Source organism: Plectropomus leopardus, chromosome 6 (genome assembly GCF_008729295.1).
Source record: "Plectropomus leopardus isolate mb chromosome 6, YSFRI_Pleo_2.0, whole genome shotgun sequence".
Taxonomy (NCBI): domain Eukaryota; kingdom Metazoa; phylum Chordata; class Actinopteri; order Perciformes; family Serranidae; genus Plectropomus; species Plectropomus leopardus.
This window is the reverse complement of record NC_056468.1, coordinates 9,892,105-9,915,505: the sequence shown is the minus strand read 5'-3', so window position 1 is coordinate 9,915,505 and position 23,401 is coordinate 9,892,105. Positions and strand designations below refer to the sequence as shown.

Genomic DNA, 23,401 nt, shown 5'->3' with positions numbered 1-23,401 from the left:
ATGTACTTGGGACTACTTTCCACCTATGGTGCTGGTGTGTTTGTTTGAAATGCAGTGTGACAGCAGACATCCATAAGAAATGGCCTTTGAGACCTTAGAGCAGGAAACAGCATCCTCTTGTGTTTACAGAAAGAGTCACAGTATCTAAACATTGTCTAAATTAATACTTATTACATCCAATTAAATAAATATCAATTTAGCTAGGGATGAAAACAGTGTGCGGCTAATTCTGCACTCTAACACCTTATGATAAAGACAAATTGACACTGGCATTATTTGCCTTCAGAGTGACAGACGTCTCTGATTGGCTCGTTCTTGGAAACCAGGCGGGACAATACGACGGCAGCGACCAATGGTGTGTGAGCTCACCGTCTGACACCAAAAAGTAAACAGACTTGTTTTGATCTGTCAAAAAAATCAGGCGACCGTGCAGCCGTTTCACGAAGAAGTTGGTGTCACCGTGACCAAACTGTTGATGCAAAACGGTTTGTTTTCGACGAGCACGAAGATATTTTCGTGCAGTCGCTTTGCTTGAGTTTTGCGGTGTTACGGTGTCAAGCCTGCTGTTTTTGTAACGTGTTACATCAGTTAGCAGGCTAACCAACAGATAGCGTGCTAGCTTGTGTTTTTACTAACTTCACGTTAGCCGACAGCGCAGTGACAGCTAACACTAGGTTGACGGAAGTGCGTATGTGTGTAATTATTTACTTTCACGTCTTTTAAATGCTCTGCAGATAAGGGTATGACGTGAATTGCGTGCATTAGTTGTTACAGATCCGTAACGTTAACGTTACACTTGATATTTCCAACCGTAACCACCCTTAGTTAGCCGCTAGCTAACAGTTGTAGCGCAAATTTATATGAACTATGTGAATGAATACTCATAATTCAGTTAATAGCAGACAGACAAAAGGGATGAAGCCTGAACACCGACACCCTGCCATGGCTGAGGATGGAAAGCTGAGTCCAATGGGAGGACGCGCCTGCTCATCAGGCCGCCCGGGCCGACAGACCTACAAAAGTTCAGCCCATTTCCGCAGCCTGCTGGACGGCCTGCTGGCGCTCAGACAGAGTGGCATCCTGTTTGATGTGGTGCTGATGGTGGAGGGTCGACCCATCCAAGCCCACCGTATACTTCTGGCAGCCTCTTGTGATTATTTTAGGTAAAACACAGCAGGCCACTTTGTTGTTCTGCTTTCACTCTCTTCAAATCAAATCCATGTCCTTAAGTTTCTTTGTGTGTGTTACATCATCAGCAAACTGTAACCCTAACTCAATTTCCCACATATGCAGATACAAGTCTAGACTAAAACAAATAAGATAAAACAGTACTCTCTGACAAGCAGTGCCTAATGCATACCACTGACTGTAACTACATGTTACTCAGTTTATCCACAGTCATGCTGTATAACTGGTATAACTTGTATTTAATTCCTGTCTTTATAAACATACAAAATAGCACATTGTAATCGAGAGCAGGTGTCACAAGACACAGCTCAGCCTCGGTTCAGAGTCCAGCTTAAACAAAGTTTCTCCTTTTTCTCAATCCCCTGCAGCATGTCTACATTGTCATCCTACCAGCAGTGGTGTGCACATTTTTTGTGTACTTTGTAGTTTCTGTTTACTGGTCCTTTATTTATGTTTACTTGTCTTCTCTCATCACGACCTAAGCACATTAACCTGCAGCTTTCAGGGAAAACATTAAGTAGGTCACAGATACAATCACTGAGGTCCGGTCAGCCAGCATGATACACGTGACAAAGGGGAGTGATACAGATAGGTGTATTGAGTATGACGTCAAACACTGTACTTTGTATGGGTGCGTAGCTTATTGTGCACGGGTGGAGAAAGAGATGATTCTTTGCGGTATCAATTGTGCCAGTAAACCAGAACCCTACTGTTGGTAGGAAGCCCTGTAATCCCATTATAATGCTAAAAGTAGGTAAAGATAAGGTACTAACATCCCTTTACTGAGATGCTTTTACTGTGTTGGGTGTGCTTTGTATCAGTGAAGAAGGGAAGAACAACTGAAGCACAGTATATTTAACAAAGATTTGATTGAAGCAAGACTGTGGGCCCCTGGGCACAGATATGCACAAGGCGCCACCACCACCTCTCCTACACAGGAGCAAGCGACAAAGACTTTGTAGACTCTTTGTAAATGTTATGCATCTTTTTGTCGTTTTATGTCTTGATTCGGTCATTTTGTGTCTCTCTGTGGTTGTTCTTGCTTTTGTATTTGATGGGAAAGGTACCAATTGGCCTGCACTTTTGGGACAAATCACTCTGCAGTGATCATGGGTATTGAATCCGGCTCTGATCAGCTCCGATCGGCAATGATCGTGAAAATGCAAATTCTAGCACCCAGCATAATACAATGAAAGCCAAAAAATACTGCCCGTCTCCGTCCGAGCAGTGCTCAAACATCGTTCAACATTTAGTCCATAGCGACTTTGAAAGAGAGACTGAATAAGTAATAGAAATTTTTTAAAAAGTAGGAAAGGAAATGTAGGAAACCAATAAGAGAAAGAGAGGTGGATATCATGCAGCAAAAGAACCAGGTAGAATTGAAACAGGAGTTATTGTGGTGCGAGAGGTATGCATTTTATCATTGTGCCACTAGCTTTGCCAGATATAAGCCATTTAACAGTGTGTCACTTTTCTCCACTAGGGGAATGTTTGCTGGAGGCCTTCGAGAGACACAGCAGAAGGAGATCCCAATTCATGGAGTATCTCACTTGGCTATGAAAAAAATACTCGACTATATCTACACGTCAGAGATCGAGTTAGACCTGGAGTGCGTGCAGGAAGTCCTGATAGCTGCCACGCTAGTACAGGTAAGCTCTTTGTTCTTCTTTTGCCAGATCACGTTGTTCATTGTTGCATTTTTTTTTTTCTTCAGCTAATCTGTGTCCTTTTGTGTTTTAAAGCTTGAGATTGTCATCGGCTTTTGCTGCGATTTCCTTTTCTCCTGGCTGGATGAGAGCAACATTTTAGAGGTCCATGATCTGGCTGATCTGTACGGACTGCAACAACTTAACGCCAGGGTCCACTCCTACATCCTCAGGAACATCCAGACTTTGTCTCGCAGCGATGTGTACCGGCAACTTCCCCAAGATCAAGTCTTCAGTGCGCTGAGCAGTGACGAGCTTCAGGTGAACAGCGAAAACGAAGTGTACGAGGCGGCGCTTCACTACCACTACAGTCCTGTGCAGGTGGAAACTGACCAGGTCTACTTGCAGGTCAGTCCCAAGGTGTGTCTGCATTTTGTTCTTATCTATTCATTTCACACTATACATACCCACTTAGTTTTACTCACACTTTATCAAAGCCTTTTTAGCCTGCAATCAACTAATATTTAAGTCTTTTTGACCCAAAGGACAACCTCAAGATGCTGGATGCTGTGCGTTTCTGCCTGATTGAGAAACAAGTGTTGCAGAGGCTGCACGGCAGACTGAACCAGTGTCCACTAAAGGATTCTGTGTCAGCCGCCCTAAAGTACCATGAGCAGGAGATCTGGCAACCCGTCCTGCAGACTCCTCTCACCCAGCCACGGTCTACCTTCCGTTGTATACTGGGCTTTGGGGGGATGTTCACCTCCAGCTCCCTCACAGACAGCGAGCATTTGTTTCAAGTGTTCCACCCAAGCTGGAGGGAGTGGAGGACTCTCACTGCGGCTCACGCTCCCCGGATGTCCAACCAGGGCATCGCTGTGCTCAACAACTTTGTTTACCTAATCGGAGGAGACAAGAACACCAGTGGATTTCGTGCAGAGACCCGCTGCTGGAGGTGAGATCCCATCTCATTTACTTAGCTTAAAAGACTGAACTGTTGATATATTTAAATTATGTATCTGCAACTTTTTTTTTTTTTTTTTAAATACAAAAACTATGTTGATGTTTTGAGCTAATGCTGGACTCTATGAAAGAGGACCCACTCCCTACACACGTAGATATAAATGACCAATTTTAAGGCATCAAAAGTACACAAGTAGATACTTCGTTTCACAGGAGTTATATCAATAAGATAAGATAACTGTCATTGTTAAAACAACGGAAGTCAGTTTGGTGACTTTTCGGCAGCAGCAATAGAAAAAACACAAACAATGGAAATAAATTACTATTAAAAACCCACACACATTATAAATTACATTACTGAAAACACAGTCTTGATAATTATAATCTATTTCTGCCAGTATATCACACTAAATCCAACACAAATGGCTAATATGCATTGAGCACATTAGCCAGTGGTTTCTGGTGGACAAAATATGTTATGGCAACAGTTTTTCTTATCATATCCTTGGCATTTCTGCAGTCACTTATTACTTACCTTTACTTTGTCGTTTGAGTCTGACATATTTACAGATACAGGTGCATTTGCCATAAGCTAATATTGGCTACTAAATGAATCCACTTGGTTTGTTGATTGGGCTCTGGTCTATAGAGACAGCCAGACAATCGTTTCAAATGTCAGCATGCTCTCAGATTACGTGCTTTATCTGACAAACTGTTCAAAGTCCAAAGAAATTCTGTTTACACTGATATCAAATAGAAAAGCAGCAAATGGAACTAGTTACTGGGAGGCATTTTAGCTTGATAAATAATTCAGGCTACTTTCAAAATTAATTTTCTAACTACTCATTTATTAATCTACTTATTAATATACAGTTTTTTTCAGATCCAATACATTTAAAGTGTTGTTTTTTAGTGGCATACTCCTGTTGGTTCATACTTAATTCTATTTGATCTGTACTTTGGGCGCAGATATTCTTCCTGCTGATTGAATTTTGAAAGTCAGATTTTTTGTTTACTGTTTTGATACTCCTTTTTTTTCCCTCCAGATATGACCCTCGTCACAACAGCTGGTGCAACATCCAGCCTTTGCAGCAACAGCATGCTGACCACTGTGTTTGTGTGATGGGCGGCCATATTTATGCCATCGGGGGACGGGACTACAGCAATGAACTGGACACAGTGGAGCGCTACGACCCGCACACCAACACCTGGGAATTTCTATCACCCCTGAAGAGAGAGGTACGTGAACTTCATGAAACTAATGCATGTAATACTGCTGCCATCCACATGGTGGAGCCATAGACCCACCTGTGTGTTAGTGATGGGGCTTCCCTGTTATATACCAGTACTCCCCTCTCCTCCAGCGCCCTGTAACACTAATCTAACCTTCCCTCCAGGTGTACGCCCATGCCGGAGCAGTGCTGGATGGGAAAATATATATAACGTGCGGGCGCAGAGGAATGGCGTACCTCAAAGAAACCTACAGTTTTGACCCTGTGGCCAATCATTGGTCAGCATGTGCAGAGGGGCCGGTGGAGCGGGCTTGGCACGGCATGACTGCTGTAAATGGACGTGTTTATGTTATTGGTGGAAGCAATGACGAGCGTGGATATCGGCGTGATGTCCTGAAGGTACGATGTCACAAGTCATCACTGGCGTTTACTGTAGCAATATGAAGGCTGTGTTTACAGTCTGTCTTAGTCTGCCCCCCCCCCCCTTTTATTTTCAATTTTATGCAGAGATTTTCTTGCATTGTGACAAATTCTCAGTCTCAAGGTTATTATAGTTCACTAAACCTTAACTGAGATAAAGTTAAAAATTAGACTTCAGACTACAATGAGAACTTACTGAAACAATATTGTGTACTCACAAAACTAGCTAAAATAGAATGAAGTGTTGTGTTTGTATTGTAATGCCTACTTTTTACTTAAATCTTGCCCCTGATAAATAACCCCTTATTGTAATATTAAAAAAAATGAATACTTAAACTTGTAAAAACTAAGTTAAAACAAACAGACAGAATAAATAATAAAAAGTAAACTGAAACAAACCAAAAAAACACTCTCTGAATTTACTGAAACTAAACTGAATTGAAAAAAAAAAATCAAGACTACATAAAATGTAAACTAATGGAGAACACAAACAACTATTGTCTGTTTTATTAATCTAAATGAAATGATAATGTCTAGTCTATTGACTAAAACATGATTTGACCCTCTGATGAAGGCCTTTGTGGACCAAAAAGCTAGCAGCTGCCTAATTGAATGAGTATGAATCAGAGAAATAACTTTTGACAGAGGTTATTAATGTTTGGACGACACTATGATGAAAAAGAGAGAAATTCATTTCCCTTTTTTTCAGGTGGCGTGCTTTCACCCGGAAGCCAACTCTTGGTCTTTACTGACCCCCCTCCCCGCGGGACATGGAGAACCCGGCATAGCCGTGCTGGACAGTCGCATCTACGTCCTGGGAGGACGCTCTCATGACAAAGGCAACAGGATGAAATACGTCCACGTGTACGACACCGACACAGACGAGTGGGAGAATGAGACGGAATTTAGGGAGCGTGTCTCCGGCCTGGCAGCCTGCGTGGTGCTCATATCCCCTGCTGTGATCGCCGAGGCCAGGAGCTGGGAGCAGCGCACCAAGGCTTCATGGGAAGAAGTGGACATTGACAACTCAGAGGACTCTAGTGAGGACTGAAGCAGCTGCTGAACTGACCGTCTGAGCACTGGAGACTGTCACGCACTTTTCTTACACAGCATGTTGGAGGACTTTTTTTTGTGGCAGTGGTTGTGAGCATCGTGCACTTCTTGCACGCTGACCACTTTGAGTGCCTCTGAACCAAAGTGTCATTCAGGTTCAGGACCTTTGCAGACTTTTTGGGTACTTTTCAAATATCTCTTAAGATAATTACACTCTGCCCATGACTCCCTGCTAAAATGTTGGTGTTTTTGACAGTGATCCCTCATGATTGCCTCTCATTATAGCTGCCTCTGCATCATTTATCATTGGGACAGGGTTAGTTAGGTCATGGAAAACCTGGAAAATTCATGGCATTTTAACAATCACATTTTCCAGGCCTGGAAAAGTAATGGAATTAGTAAAATTAAAAGTATTGAAAGTTTTGGAAAACTCATGGAATTTTGTATGTAATTAAAATGAACTGTCACAGTAATCTTCTGGGGATAACCTTCCTCGTAATGCCACATAATAGCAAAATGATTTTCGGTAAATCAGCTGTTAGCTAGAGCTACATAATGTAGCTTTAATGTAAGCTGCATTGGGGCTACACGATATATTGTATTGAAGGACGTGTGATATTATATCAAAGGATGTGCAATGTCAAATAAGGCAAATTAACTCAATCAACTTATTTGCAGCTTTATACAAATTGACAACTTGCAGTTCTTGTTTTCCATTACTAAAACTGGCTAAGCCTTCCCCTTTAACCTTGCACAGTTTCAAAGGTTCAGATACTTGTGAAAGGTGCCTGAGAGCAGCTCAAGAAAAGCAACGTTGATTCAGGTTTCAAAGGGTTAAAACAGGTTGGTGTTTCTATGCGACATAGTGTAGTGGCATGTTATCGGCAGCGAGACTCTCCTGCATGTGTGTGTAACCTGGCCAGTAAGTGCTGCAGACACAGTCAATCGCATGCTTTTCAAACATGGAATTTTTATTATGAGTCCTTGAAAAGTCATGGAAAAGTTTGGAAATATTGTCCATGAAAATGTGCGGAAACCCTGTCGAGAGAACCTCGATATCTTCAGGTGACAGAAAGCAGTGAAGACTACTGATTATGCAATAAGTTATTAATATGGTGTACTCTGAGCGGCTTTTCTTTTGGGATTTTTGACATAGGATCTTCTCAAATAGGGTTAAGACTTACAAGCAGTGGGTACCTTTAAGCTAAGTTTTTAATTTCTTAGAATTAAAGTGCATTATAATTTAGTTCTCACCTCCACCATAGTGGGTATTATTTTTCTCCAGGGATTGTATTTGAGTTACGTTCTCATCCAAACTACTGAGTAATAATTAAGCTGTTACATTTTAACATTGTGCCTTGTTTTTGTGGTTACAACCTGAACTTTTGTGAAATGTATTTTTAGGTTTCGGTGTATTCTGTGGGTGGAGATGAGCCTTAGGTACTGTGCCTCTGACAACACATTTTGTGTTTTTTAAAAAAACAAGCTGATTCGTGTTGGTACCTGAATGATGAGGCGCTGGTGGTGCTGCAGGTGGTAGACCCCGGCTCGTAATATATTGCCATGTCTGTGAATCATTTACAAATGTCATGATATTTGTGTGACAAAGACAAAACTGTTGTTGTAATTACTTTTGTGTCCTTTCATTGAGCTTTACCTACTGTATAAGTTATTCTATTACTGAATCCAAAGAGCACAACGAGGAGTAGTTTTGGAAGATTTCTGTTAGCTGAGTCGAGCTTTGCTCCATGCTTCTGCTTGTTACTTTGGCTCATTTTTAAGCTGTTTAATATGAGCATTTAGGAAGCTTAATGACACCCGCTCCACCGTGTGTCCCTTATTTCACCCTCACTGAGAAACTCCAGGAACAAGTCTGTTTTAAAATGTATTTTCCTTTTATATGTAGTGAGATGTCTAGAAAAAAATTTAATATATTAGAACGCACTGTCACACAAGTTATGCAAACTTAGTGTCCTTCTCAGACGTTTTGAAATTTAATAAAGATAGTAACATATTGCTTTTGTCAAGTGTGCATGTTGGTTGGGGCCAGGGCTTTACTGCCCTACTGAGGCTAACCAAAGTGTTTTGACTGTCCAGCCAAATGTGATATGGGTAAGAAGTGGTAAAATAAATATTACATTGGTATTCCTGAAGAATTTTTATGCCTAAAAAACAAGATTAATTATTTGACCTATAACCCAAAAAAAAAGCATTGAAATTGTAGTTCAGGCATGTCCAAAGTAAGGCTCAGGGGCCCAATCGTGGCCGTCGGACAGATTTAAAACAGCCCGTGGCTTGTCTTTCAAAATATGCTATATGTTCCCTGCCACAAAATATTGATAATCACCCAGCACTTTTTCAGTTTTTTTCAGCTCATGGCAGGACTATCATACATACTATGACTTTTTGGGGCTTTTTTGACACAAAATTTTAAAAGACATTTTTTTTTTTTTTTTTTTTATCAGGGAGATCATACATAGTTCATGTTTCAAAAACACTGGAATACATCATCACATTAAGCTTATAGGTATATAATCAATGTATAATAATTCAGACATCACTCTGTCGAACTGCATCAAGACATGAATCTATTGAGCTGTTCTTCCATCTATTGCACTCCCTTTCATTTTCCTTAAAACAAACCTGAACATCTGAACAAAAGATGTCACACTCACTTATCTCAAAGGATCTACTTACATCAAGGTCCCATGACAATACAATAAACAAGGGCAGTTAAACAAGGTTATTAGAGCAAGTCAGGTCTCCGTGGGCCAATGTACTTGATCCATTTAGACCACAATCCCTTAAATTTTTCAGATTGTATTTTTATAGAAAATGTTAATCTCTCCATTATGTAAATTTCATGGACAATTTTTAACCAGTCCTCAAATGTTGGGGGCATCTATTTTTAACCACTTTCTAGTTAGAGCTTTCTTCCCTCCAACTAGTAATATTCTCATTAAATATTTGTCTGCAGTAGACTGAGCAGTCACTGCTACTGTGCCCAAATATACTGTCAGAACATCAAATGGTATATTGATTTGGAATACAGTTTCTAAACATTTATGAATGTCGAGCCAGTAAGATGTTAATTTTGGGCATTCCCAAAATAAATTTAATGACATTTTTACTACATAATAATTTTTTTTAAATTATTTACATTTTAATGACATACTATACCATGACCTCTGACATTTTTTTTTTTTTACATATTATGATGTTTTAATGACATTTTTCAGGAGATACTATACTATGACATTTTTGTGAGTTATTATATTGACTTTTTTTGCTGTCTTTTTTTACCTACTACACTGACTTTTTTTTTTTAAATAACATTTTATTTGACATACTTTACTATGACATTTTTCATTATATTTTTCACGACATACTATACTATGACTTTTTGTTCATATTTTTTGACATACTACACTATGAAGTTTTTATGAATTTTGACATAATTTTATACCATTTTTTTTTACATACTATGCAATTACTTTTTTTATTGACATTTTTTTATGAGATGCTAAGACTTTTCTTGACCTATTACACTATGACTGCCTATGATAACAATACAATGATGACTTTTTAATGACTTTTTTTACTACACTATGACTTTTTAAAATAACTTTTTATGTGACATACTATACTATGACGTTTTTATAACTTTTTTTGACATATTATACTTTGACGTTTTTGTGACTTTTTCTGGCATGCTGTAACTTTTTGTGATACCATTTTTTTACATACTATACTATGATGCTTATATGATGGGTTTTTTTAACGTTTTTTTCTGATATACTAGTAGTGTGCTTCAAATAAAAAGCGAAAACAATAGATAAAGACCATACATGACAAAAACAGAGAACATGAGAACATGTAAGATAGGGAGGTGTTATTAAAAAGGGAATGTGTCCAAAGGAGTTTCCTTGACAGAACTGCTCCATTTAAATAAAACTTGCAGTTGATATGATCAAACAGCTAACCAAAGAAATAAATAAAACTTTAGAGACACGTTTTAAGCATCTTGGGGCCAGTGTTTCTTCAGAGATTCAGAAAGTGTGTTTATTGTTTCTGAAAGTTTATGTTCCTGTGTAATTTCATACGGTCTCATAATAGAAAATCTCCTCTGATGACTGTCGTCCTTGTTTGAACTCCTGTCAGTGGCCCGTGCTCTTTATTCCGCCCAGTCTCTGCTAGTTCCTCTCCATTTGGCCCTCCACTCCATCAGCTTTATGAAGGCTGACTGCTGCTTTCCTCTCTGAGGCTGTTTCATCTGCATCTGTTACCCCCTGCCAGCCTCAGTGAGTGCCCCCCCCCCTTCCCCCCCTTTCTGTTTCACACAATTGTGCCAGCCCCCACCACGATGTCTGGTGGGATGTGCTGACACCAGCACTGGACATCCAGGATCAACAATCTGCTGCGTTTAAGCGTCTTTTTCATTCTAAAGCTGTAGTACCACCTGGGGGATACTTCAGACATATGTCACGCACTTAACCTCGAGTCGTCAGCGGCCTTTACGGGCATCTGAGTGCAGGTCGATGTGCTGCTCTTTGCTGGGCCCATTATCAGAGCAATTAAAAGGCTCAAATTACCCACTGATGCAGAGCTATGCAGATTAAACCCAGTGGAGTTGAGGATGTGCGTGTCCGGGGAATTTCACTAAGTGCTCACTTTCATTCTTGTTTCTGTCGCTGTGTGGGAGGGCAGGACGTCCTCAGCCAGCCTCTCTGGCTATGGAAGACAAAGAAAGTCACCTGTGGATGGAGATGTGGACTCCTTTCACTGGATGACAGACAATAATCCTCCTGGACATCTATGGAGCAGGCTGGCTGCACCCTGTGACCCTGTGACCCACAGTAGCTTTGTCTTTAAATTACGACACATTTTGGTCATGACCAACATGTTTACAGTGAGGGCAACATGTCTGGAATCAACAGAACACTTGATATACAACGTATGTCATTTTACTGTGTGTGGATCAGTGGTTCAGCCTTTACTGTGGATGTGATGGACCCCTAAGTTGATATGAATTAGGTCACGTGCCCCTATTTTTCGCCTCAGGAAACGCCATCTAAGTCAGCAACCAACTATTATTTTCATTGATGAATTATCAGTCAGTTTTTTTCTCAATGAATTCATTAGTTGTTTGGCTGATAAAATGTCAGAAAATGTTTTTTTTTTTAAAAATGACAGTGTTATCCAGAACCCATGATGACAACCTCTCACTTTGTCCACATCCCAAAAATATTCAGTTTATTGTCACAGCGGAGTAAAAAAAAAAAAGAAAAAAAGAAATATCAATCAAATCAGGATTTAGAAACTTAATCAATTTTCATTTTTTCCATAAAAAAACCTCAAACAGATTATTCGTTTATGAAATCAGCTGGCCATAAATTTAATAGTTGATGATTAACCCCTTGAAATCTGGCACTTTTTTTTGGGCTGCAGACACCTTTCACTAGCTAAATGACCCCATAAAACCTGAGCAATGTTTCTATATTCTTTATCAAAAATGCAATGACCAACTTGACAAAACATCCCACAAATTGCAGAAATTAATTATTTTTTAAAAAGAGGGGAGGATTGTCCACACGGATTCTTATTCTATCCACACAAAAATGATTTACCCAACAAATTTGTCCTGATTGCACGACTAAATTTCCATTTTGTTTGTCTTTTTTAAATCATATTTGAATAAATTGAGTAAGAGGTCTGGAATCAAACTATGATAAATACACCCGAGAACAAGGTCAACAAAGGTTTTACATTTAGGCTACATCTTTAAATCACAACTCTACCTCAGACTAGGGGTTCGCCATTTTAATATCATTAACGATAACACTGGTATGATTTTTATTATACAACAGTTAGTTCTGATTGTAAAACTTCACTAGGACTTTAAACTATGCATGTATTACTCCGCTTTACAGTCGTTCTAAACCGTTAATTAGGCATAAAGGTTGGTGGCCTTGTTATCTCACGTTACCGTAGATTGTTAAGCCTATAAAAATGGACATATTTCCAAATATAAGATTGGGTTCAAAATATGAATGGTCCTAAGATGAGACTGAAGGAAAGGAGAGAAACTTGCAGACTCGAACCCAAACCTCAAGGTGCACTCTGATGACATTAGCTGACCTCGACTGAATAGAGAGAAGAAAAAATGAAGCTAAAACCGTAAAAACAAAAAACATGGGCTTTAACCTGCTTCAAACTTGGTTAAATCTCAGCAATATAAGCATCAACATTCACTTTGTTGAGAAGACCGAGTTGATTATAGTCTTGAATTTTATGGATCCATCCAGATAACTAAAGGGGAGCTCTACAGAATCAGCAGATACCTCAGGCTTCGGGCTAAACACAGCCCTCAACACGTAACCCTCTGATTTAACCTGAAGATCAGTGCATCTTAAAATATTCTGCAAAACAAAGTCCAGACAATCTGCAAGGTTCACTGAACAAGGTCTGGCACCACATTCAGTTGCACTTTGGATGCAAGGGCAAAGAAGGAAATCGCGATTTCAAACCCAACTCATTCATGCTCAAATGTGACGAGAATGGAGCTAAGTCTTTCTCCATGACCTTCAATGTAGAAACAAAAACATCATTAAGACCCACTGAAGAGGGACAGAGAAAACTGGAGAGGAGCAATGAAATACCCCAAAATTTGGCCAGGAGCAAATGCCCTCTACCGGCAGCCCAGAGAAGGAGTAGCTGTGACAGACGGGTTTTGGTATACAGCCGTTCCTCTGGGAGCAAACCAACTGTCAAAGATGCTATCCAGGATGTGCAGGGAGGCAGGGACACACTCGTCCTACACCAACCACAGCCTAATATGACATGAATTGGTATTTATAATAGCCTAAACTTACAATATTGTTATTGCAAAAACACCCTGAAATATTGTGATATTATCTTAGTGCCATATCGCCCACCCCTACCTCAGACTACCTTCACACACAATAGACAAGCAAAATATGATTATATTATATTACAAACACAGTACAGACAGAGGTGGGAAGAGTACTAGAATATTGTACTCAAGTTAACTAAAAGTGTTGATACTTTAAAGAAATTTTACTCATGTAAAAGTAAAAGTACTTGTGTGAAAATTTCCTAAGGGTATTTGGGACTGCGTTACAATTTCCATAAACATTGTGTGTGTGTGTGTGTGTGTGTGTGTGTGTGTGTAAATTACATTTTTAGAGACAACACTTTGCAGCCTACACACAACGTATTATCCATCAGACAAAAATCACCCACAATTGATAAAAAGTGAACACCTGCGGCGGGTGCAAAAAAGCAATTTTAAGCTACACAAATTGAATAACCTTACACTTCACAGAGAACCAACAGCAGAATAAAATCAACCCAAATAAAGTCAATAAAAGTCAGACAACACGGACCTTTTACACAGTAAACCGCACACTGGCAGCAGCCACAAACACACACCAGCAATGGACACACCGCACAAATGGTGTGTTTTGGAGTTGTTGCACTCACCTGGATGAACGTCACTCTTTGGTGCAGCCGGAGGTCCTCTTATTCGTCTCTAATTTAACCGGTCCACTCGGCCTCTCTGTCGCACTGCTCCAGTTTTCCAACACGTTGAGCTGAACACGGTTACATTATGGTCAAAAACTGCATGAAGTCCTCACACGACTCACGAAAAGTTTCCCACTCAAACAGCTACTGCTAGCGAATCCACGCGAGCACTTTAGCATGTTTTAGCATTAGCTAACCTACACGTAACTGCGTCATGCAGCATCACAGGTGTGTTTGATTTATGTCACTGACGTGCTCGGCGGGTGGACGGTTAAATAAGCCATAAAGGGATAGTTCGGGGTTTTTGAAGCGGGGTTATATGAGATAATCAGGGTCTTACGTTAGCTGGCGTCGGCGCGCTCCCGCTTTGCAGAAACAGACGGGGCTCGTACCCCAACCCCTGCTGTATAGCCACTTTTTAAAAAGGCCTACATAAAAAAAAAATAATATCAGTCTAAGTGGACGCTGTACTGAGAGTTTTTTTCATTGTTTTACCTAACAGAAAATATTTGTAACCCTCACGCACTGTTTCAATTTTCTGACTAATTACACATTTGGTAGAAAAAATGTACCTGTGCCAAAAAATACATTATATAATATTTTTTTCAACTTTCAGTGCATTACATTTGTCAACCAACATCAGTCCTGAAAATAACTACCAAATATTTATTTATTTTCAAAATGTGAACCCCTTAAATACAAGCTTATTTACATGATGCCACTAAAAAGTACTAAAAGCACTAAAAAGTAGTTATTTTCCATATACTTACTGATATTTTTTGTTGTTGATTGTCACAGTCTCAGACAGGTCAATGATTAGTAGCAATATTGATTTTTTTTTTTTGTTATGTCAGGGATTTTTTTTTTTTTTAAACTTCACTCTTAACATGTTTGGAACACAAAAAATGTACCCTCTCAAATAGTGCAATAAAAATACTATATATAAATATTTTTTCGAACTTTCGGTGCATTACATTTGTCAACCAACATCAGTTTTGATATTAACTACCAGATATTCATTCATTTTTAGGATTTTAAAAAGTACAGGTAAATTGCCAAATCTGATAAAAAAAAAAAAAAAAAAGGTAACATTTACAAAAACTCATCCAGGACCACAGAATGAAAGCCTGATATTATGGGATGCATGCTTTTATGCTGTAATGACAGTGGGATAAAAATAGTATAGTAGTTTCCAAGTAGTTTTAATGGGTTTCAATGGTACAAAAAATGTACCAATAGTGTTAAGAGGGAGGTTTTAATTTCTACGGTGTATTATTGACATATTATATGAACTGAGGCTGAAATCTAAAGGAGAAAAACAAAACAAACACCTTTGCCAAAATGTGTACAATATGCATTAACACAGCCAAAATAATAATAAAAAAAAGAAAGTTAAACAAAAACAAAAAATGTACCAATAGTTGCATGAGAATTAACACAAGGAAAAAACAAAATAAGGAAGGCTGGAGTCAAGTCATGAGGCTATGATATTGTTCTTGTCATGCCTGCACTAAGTCATTACATTACATTTTCTGTAAATACAGATTACATGATGATGTGGGCACAAATCCCCCTTATGTAATTATTCTGTGTGGCGAAAGTTTTTCAGTGTTTTATCTTTGATAAAGTTATTTTTCCCCGTTCTTTACAACATGATTTCATCTTTACTGGGTATAAACGTGTATTCTAGGAGATATTATCTTAGATATTGTCTTATAATTCTATAAATATAATTAACATCATATTATGTATACTCTTCACAGGATTGCCCTCTAGCAGATGGTGACATAAAATACAATGTTTCAGTGTGTGTAATATTAATTCATTGAGCAAAATAAGATAAATACCTCAACTTAGGGTTGATATTTTGTCCATGTTCACTTTGCAAGTTGAACAAAAAAAAATGTCGGTTTGCAATACCGGCAGAAATCAGGATGTTGGTGGATTCCGATATTTTATTTTAAAGCCAATATCAGTCGATACAGATGACGTGCCGATATCATTGTGTATCCCTACTATTTCCTCATCCTCATTAAAATGAGTAAATGAACTGTGTGAAACATAGTTGTTACGTTAAACATACTGGTTCAAGAAGCTTCCAACATAATGAGTAACACTGAGTAAAATCCACACCAGCAGACCTGTTCCTGAAGGATGACCCTCCCCTCCTCCTCCTCCTCCTCCTCCTCCCCCCTGGACTTAACAACAGTCATTAGCAGCTCATATCCACCCAGGGTGGAGGCGATGGGCCCGGCCTGTGTTTTTCAGCTGTGAAAAGGAGCCAACAGCCACCCATTTTCATGCTTTTTAGGGCTCATTGAGATGGAGAATGAGAGTCGTGCGATGCTTTATGATGCTGGTGGGTAAACCTCAGCAGGTGAGCCGGAGTCACAGTAATACAATGTCTTTAATGCATGCTGGGCCTGTCGAAACTACAGAGTGGCCCCTCGTTAGATCAACAAAGAGGAAATACAAACAAACGCCACCAAAGGATGTGCTGCGTTATCAGAGCTGGCCGGGTACAAAGCAGGCAGATGTGTACCTGAAAACAAAGACACTTATACAATACACTCATACATACACAAAACCTATGCTGTCTGCAGAACAGAGTGGATGAAAACCAAAATTAGAAACTGTAAATTTACGTCATGTCTCATGCAACCAGTGGAAGATATGATGGCTTGGGTTGGAATCAGAGGGCTGATAATGATGGTGAAAAATACATTTATATAAAGGAAAAAAGGTTGCGCTTCAACAGTGAGATTCTCAGAGGAATGCTAAACCCAAAATCCAGTGAGCTTATTCCAAAAAGTTGAAGAGGCAGCACATATCGAGTCTTCAGGTCAAGGAGGACAAAATACTCACATTTCACTTATTTATTTGACTCACATCACTAGTTTTTATGGACCTGCAAACTCTAGATGTGCTTCCTTTTCAATTTTGGGGGGGGGTAAGCTTAATGGGGAAAAGTTTTATTAAAATCACCCATCTACGTATCTTCAAATGAATTGTATAATTACGATTAGATAAGTCAGAATTATGTGTAAATTCAGTGTCTTCTTAAAGTATGTTCCATCTCTGTTTGAGTGATTTAAGATGTATAAATATCTACACACATTAGACATCAAATTGTGTTACTTTAACGTTTTTATTTTCAGATCACATCACATTTAAAACACAGACATTAATTGCACACTTCTGTTTTACTCTTTCTTTCTTTTTTCTTTTTTTTTTTTTTTACAAAAATAATATTTAAACTTGGATGTGAGATGAAATTACAAAATAAATAGACAATTCAACAATTAAACAATCAAACAGCATGGCGGAGCACACTTTATTTTCACTCAGCACAACCAGAGTCTGAATCCTGCCAGTCCGAACAGAAGGCAGCGACAGGCGGCCCCCGAAAACTTCTTGTCATCTTTCAGTTTTTTCTGTTGTTGTCACAGGCCTCTGGCCCTCAGCCTGGTCTGGGCATGCATCTTCATAGCTGTGGATCAGCATCCTGGCAGCAGCAGCAGCATCAGTAAAGTCACTCTCAGTCATTGAAGATCCCTTCACCAGCAGGAGTAAGAGAACAGCGGGTACTGGCTCCACTCTGCAACGTTGCCATGGTGATAGCCGTGGTGCACAGCCTGTGTGGTGTAGTCAGCGGTCAGGTGGTGAGGAGGGGGGTACTGGGCCGGGCTGGGGCCACTCCACTGACCCAGCGGCTGCTCGGCATTGTATGGGCTGTAGATGTGGTGGCCGATCACCCCTGGCTTCCCGGCCTGGGCCATGGTCATGTTGAGGACCCCGGTGTAGTCCTGTGGGGCGGGGAGGTGCTGGGGGCCGCAAGAAGAAGGGCCGATCTCGTGCGTACGAGGCTTTGAGGAATCGTGATCTGGGACAGTGGCGACATCATGGACTCTGGACTCAAAGCTGCTACGTCCTGAACCACTGTTGCTGCTGCCAATGCTGGAGGAGGGGGACGGGGACTTTCCGTACTCGTGGAACCTGAAGAGTAAAAAAAGAGGTCAGTGTTCATTATCATGACTGCATTTCACTCCTAATTACTGCGTAACTTTACAAGTATTCACCTGTATGGCTGGTAAGAAGCTGGAGCGGGAACAAGCTGCTCCGTGTTGTACATGTCCCTGGGGTCGGCCCCGGTGGGTGATTCAGTCCTCACACTGTGGTCCCTCTCAGCAGTCCAAGGGGAGTAACGCTCCTCTTTGACACCATCAGTCTCTTTCTGTTTCGGCAGGTCGCCTTCCTCTCTGTCATAACCCTCATATGATGAGCGGCAGAAATCTGAGAACAAATCCATCACGTCAGATTGGGAGTACAGGACAAGAAAGTACAAACACGAACAGGAGGGAGAGTCTTAAAAGTGTACCTGGTGGACTGTCCTCCTCTGAGTCTCTACTCAGAACGTCTGACATCTTGGCTCGTTTGTCGAGGCAGGCTGGGTTCTTGTTTGAACGCCTGCAGAGGAACATCAGATTCATTAAAACAATGCATCAACTTCCAAAAAAGGTGAACCACCATTTGTTCCACAAAGTATCCAAACTGTCATCATCACCAACCTTTTTTTATTGGTGCCTTCATCCCGGAAACCTTTTGCGAACGGGTTGTGATCAATTTTCAGCTTTGTGATCTGTAGGTGGAAGAATTAAATCAGTTAAAATCTCATTGATGTGTGTCGTCCTGTCAGCAGTTTGCATTAACTTGCAGAGGTAGGAAACGGACCTTTGTGTTCTGGTATGCTGTGACCGCCGTGAAGGACGTCTCGGGGAAGGTGAAGGTCTGGAAGACACTCCAGCGGACACTGAACAGGTCATCCGCCTGAACAATGTGGAAGCGCGGATGGTAGCGATGCATGGAGTGCAGAATGATCTGTGTAGATAGGAAGAAAGTGATTATTTCAAAACACTTTTGAAGCACTTCTAGTTCATTTTTTACAAGTATCCACTTTACTGCTGTCAAAGCACCAGTCTGTAAGAGTCGGCCAAGGACTTCAATCATCACAGCAGTTTGGATATCATTTTGATTTTTTTGGTAAGAACCCCTGTTTCGAGTGCTCTTACTTACATGGCCATGCTGGTCAAGCGTATTGTTGGTGAGCTTGAGCTTTAGAAAGGAGACAGACTGCTTCATCCAGTGGCTCCCCGGGGCCGGCGAGTCGGGGTGGAGGTAGGTCCTGCAGGGCGGCTGGGGCTCCGCTTTCCCCGCCACTTCCCATTTCTCTTTATTCCACTGTTGGAAGGAGACAGACAGTCAGTCAGTCTGTCTTGGAGAAAAGCAATTTACAGAAGAAGCTTCATCTTCTTCCCTTCTCCCAGTGTGAGAGGAGAGTGACGGCTTGGCCAATACCACCCACGGAGATAGGGGGTAGTACAGTGGGCTCCCAGCAGGGGATAGAAAAACAGGAAGAGATAGCACCCTTTGATGTACAATGTCAGGAGAGAGGGGGGGTGATAAACAGGGGATGTCTTGTCTGAGGATACTTGTAACCATTGAGCGTTATCTACAGCCTAAGCCATGGCTGTGTGAGTCAAGGCTACGTTTTATCATTGGAAAATGAAATATTTTTGTCAACATAAAAAAAAAAAGCCATGTCAGAAAAAAATTAAATCAGTATTAGATAATAACATGGTACGTTTCATGTTAGAACAAGATGTTTTTCACATCTTTGAAAGATATTTCCATGGTATAAAAAGATGTTTTAAAATCATGCCAAGGATTTCTTCTTGTTACGACAATATACTTATTCATTTACTTATAGCATGTAGCGTTTTATATAGTTATGTGACGCCATAACCCAAAGTAACCTGAAACATATCACAATGAAACAAGATAAATGAATGTGTGTTTAAACAAGAAAAGTTGCTCCTTATAACATGAAAATGTCTTGTAAAAAAAATGAAAACATCTTAAAACAAGTAACATATTACATGTTATCAGTTGATACCAATCTCATTTTTCCTTTCTTCTTTTTCTAGCCTAGTAGTTCTAAAATTCCACAGAAATCAACATGAGACTCATTCATAAGTGACAGAAAAGGTCTTACCTTATACCTGAAACCATCTTCAGGGACCATATCGACCAGTAAGATGTACTTGGCACATGGGATAAGGCCGGACAGATTGATCTTACAATGTGGAAACATCCTCCTGGACAACACAAAAGGGGAGTTGTGAGGCAAACATGGAAATGCAGCATCAGAAAACACTCCCTTTCGAACATTTTGCATGTAAATGTTACTTCTCTATAACCTTACCTTCCTGGTTTAGTGATAATCATCTCTGTTCCAATTTCGTGGAAGGTCTTCCAGAGTTCAGGGTCTTCCAGAGTCATCCGGATGTTACCCTGGAGGTAGGCATCGGGGCCAGCACCCATAGAGGAGGGAGGAGGACCGCTGAAGCTGGGCTTCAACTCTAAAAAGAAATAATCAGAACTGTCTGTATTAGAAGGGGTTATAGAGGAAGGGTCAAGACAAGAAACATATGCTCAGGTTAAGACAAAACAACTAAACTGGTTGGGATATTGAAGTTATTGATTTGGAAGCCCAGTAAGAATCCAATGAGACACTCACCTCTGATGGACTGCATGGTTCAGGTTCAGCAGAAACAGAAAAAGCTTGAAAAAGGTTCATGCACTCAGGGCCAATAAACAATCCAAGTATCTGTGATATCCAGGTGCTCTTCCTCTTTGGTCTCCTGCCTCGTTTGTAAGAAAAAAGAGAAATCCAGCAGCTCAAAGAGTCAAGTAGGTTAGTTAGTTTTGCAGCAGGTCATACAGAGATCAGGACTCCTGCTGGAAGGGGTGACCATGACTTTTTAAGGGGAGCCCTGGAGTGGGTGGGGTCAGGAGAGCCATTCCCAGGCTTTGAAGTGGCACAATGATGAGTCCGAGCCCCGCTGTGATTGGAGGCTGCTGGAAATCAAAGAGACTTAACAGAGCCTTGATACCGTCCCCACAGGAAGGGGGACGGAGGAAATGCATCTTTATTAACTGCTAAGAGACTTTAAAACAAATATGGACGCACTTTCCTGCAGCGGATCGGGGCTTGCAGCGGCACCAGAATCTGTGTAAATATCATTCACAAGGGCATAAGCACACGGCAAAATGGCATTTAGTGTGTTTGTGCAATGTGGTAAACACTCAGTGTAGTACATCTAACAAAACTGATAGAGATACAGTGGAAGGTGTGTTTATATAGGATTCTGTGGGTTTTGAGATGTTATCCTCTTAAAAATAGCAATTACAATTTTTAAGAGATTTCTCAAAGTAGAACCGTTATTTGAACACTTACTATTGCAAATCCTATTGACTGATGACTTATTGATGATTTTAATACATTTCTATGATTTTAGGATGTTTCTAGGATTAAGGTCATTTCTCGAATTTTAGACCATCTCCAGGATTCTAGGATGTTTCTTGGATTTTGGGATGTTTCACAGATTTTAGGACATTCCTGGGATATTACGATTTTAGGGGCGTTGCTATGACCTCTGTCCAGGGATACAGGGAATCCTTTGCTGATACTTCTTTTGATAAAAAGCTTCTGCATAATAAGCGTACAAAAGTAGCTCCCAGTGTGAATCACTTTATTTTTTCTTGTGAACAAGGAAATGGTTGGGGGGGGCACGTTTGTCTCGCAGGCCTTAGTCGAATATCACTGAAATACACAATCACCTTTATGCTTTTTAAAGATTCTCAGCTTTCTCCATCAGAGAAATTACGCAGTGGGTGTAAACCCATAATGGCGTAATGACACCATGCACCCTTTCTGCAGGTAACTTTTACCTGAGGGCATCCTCTGAAGCCTCTGCATGCAGTGGTGTATGGCTTGAGGTGTGGGGGTTGTGTATTGGGGTGTCTAGACAGGCCCATGCCCTGATAGATAATCTCATTAGGCTAGTTTCCCTTGAAGGAGCTAGTTTCTGCATGTGGAGAAAGCCTTGGCAATTAACAGCCAGTTAGCACCACAAGCCCAAGTCAGCCTTGAATGGGACAGGAGGGGTCTGACAATAAAGACCTGCCACAACAACCCCGACCGTCCTCCCACCATCCACAGCCAGGGCAAAATCCACGGGTGTCGTTCACCGGGCCTGTCTCCGCCTGCGTTGTGCCATGTTACCAAAGGCAAAACAAATGCTAAACGCGGCAGGCGTTAGCATAGAGGAACAAAATTAGACCCTCTTGTTTCCACTGAAATGAACATTTGAATTGAGGTGACTTTTCACATCTCATTCAAGCTCTCTTCTAGCATAGACGCACCACTTCCACTTCTCATTGTATTCTCATGTGATGCATGCTGCATACAATAGCTCCTGTAAACAGCCACACACACACACACACACACACACACACACACACACACACAAAGGGTCTGTGTAACTGTATGTATAACAGTTAAAACGCTAAGACCATGTGAAATATGTGATCCAGGATTGTGCAGAAATGGCCCGGCAGTTTTAAAGGTGGCACAGCACTCTGTAAAATGAGCAGTTAAGTGAGAGCAAAGAGACGTTCACTGCTAGAAAGTCTTCCCTGTGAAAATATTGACCGGCCTCTTTAAGGCTCCTGAGTGCGGTCGATGCAGAATAAAAAGGATAATAACATTCAGCTTGTAATGATGCACTTAAAGATGCAGAGATCTCTGTACGGTCATTTGAAATGTCCTGATGCAGGATTCTCCCAGCACCCTCTTCCTCTTCCTCCTCCTCGCTGTGGTACAACATTGGCCTTGAGGAAGTACGATGTGTTTTTATCCTCCTTATGTGAAACAAACTGTTGCCGAGGAGTTATTAATCACAGCTTCAGTGTGGCTCTCCTCACTTAGCACTTTAGCCGGCTCCTCGGGGGCCTTCATTGGGGACAGGGGTCACACAGCTTTCTTAAGAGGAAGACACTGTGAGAAATAAAGAGATTAGAGTTGATATAGAGAGATTTTGAACTACTGTCTATGATAACACTTCGGCTTTCAGCGGCGGAGTGTGTCAGTGTCTGAGCTGAGGTGTACATTTCAGCAGCATCAGTGTCAATCCCATTACGTGCTGGGTTTGGAGGTGACAGGTGTGACTGGTAAAGGGCCCTGCTGCATAGCCTGGGGACAGTTAGGCATGGACGGAGCTCTGGCTTATGTAACAGCAAGACCGCAGTTGATTTGGACTGGATGGCACATCAGGGAAGTCCGCTGGAGGAGACTGATAAGGACTGCTTTCCAAAAATACAGTGGATTTCTTAAAAGCCCTAAATATGCTGTTTGATTTTAGCCACCTCATAACATTTTAGAGTAAATAAGGAATCCTTTAGGACAGATCAACCTCCGATAAACAGCTGATTCCTCCCCCACATCTCATGTCT

General features: G+C 40.7%; 2 protein-coding genes across 3 annotated transcripts; one reads left to right on the top strand and one right to left on the bottom strand.

Annotated features, from left to right (window-relative positions):
• The first annotated feature begins 422 nt into the window (after nt 1-422).
• On the top strand, nt 423-6,883 carry klhl22 (kelch-like family member 22). 2 transcript variants are annotated; one of them, XM_042488912.1, is made up of 7 exons: nt 423-1,163; nt 2,672-2,837; nt 2,931-3,242; nt 3,380-3,789; nt 4,844-5,036; nt 5,195-5,428; nt 6,159-6,883. In XM_042488912.1, exons 1-7 carry the CDS (start codon nt 874-876, stop codon nt 6,498-6,500), a joined length of 1,947 nt encoding a protein of 648 aa, XP_042344846.1. In that variant the 5' UTR covers nt 423-873; the 3' UTR covers nt 6,501-6,883. The 2 variants fall into 2 exon arrangements, with proteins under 2 accessions (XP_042344846.1, XP_042344845.1); XM_042488911.1 differs by having other exon boundaries at nt 2,931-3,254.
• Nucleotides 6,884-17,604: 10,721 nt separating this feature from the next.
• On the bottom strand, nt 17,605-20,640 carry tbx16 (T-box transcription factor 16). The gene is made up of 9 exons (XM_042488907.1): nt 20,625-20,640; nt 20,310-20,466; nt 20,100-20,202; nt 19,121-19,285; nt 18,779-18,925; nt 18,616-18,686; nt 18,426-18,514; nt 18,127-18,340; nt 17,605-18,043 (listed from the first exon to the last, which is right to left on the bottom strand). The coding sequence occupies exons 1-9, from the start codon at nt 20,638-20,640 to the stop codon at nt 17,605-17,607; spliced, it is 1,401 nt and encodes a 466-aa protein (XP_042344841.1).
• Between the last annotated feature and the right edge of the window lie 2,761 nt (nt 20,641-23,401).

What these genes read in the sequence shown, in the direction of transcription:
- klhl22 (XM_042488911.1), top strand. Translation starts at nt 874, where the DNA reads ATGAATACTCATAATTCAGTTAATAGCAGACAGACAAAAGGGATGAAG. An exon ending in GCAGAGACCCGCTGCTGGAG is followed by an intron (nt 3,790 to 4,843) that starts GTGAGATCCCAT and finishes TTTTCCCTCCAG; the next exon opens with ATATGACCCTCGTCACAACA. An exon ending in TATCACCCCTGAAGAGAGAG is followed by an intron (nt 5,037 to 5,194) that starts GTACGTGAACTT and finishes CCTTCCCTCCAG; the next exon opens with GTGTACGCCCATGCCGGAGC.
- tbx16 (XM_042488907.1), bottom strand. An exon ending in AAGATGGTTTCAGGTATAAG is followed by an intron (nt 19,286 to 20,099) that starts GTAAGACCTTTT and finishes TCCTTCCAACAG; the next exon opens with TGGAATAAAGAGAAATGGGA. An exon ending in CAGCATACCAGAACACAAAG is followed by an intron (nt 18,687 to 18,778) that starts GTCCGTTTCCTA and finishes TTCCACCTACAG; the next exon opens with ATCACAAAGCTGAAAATTGA.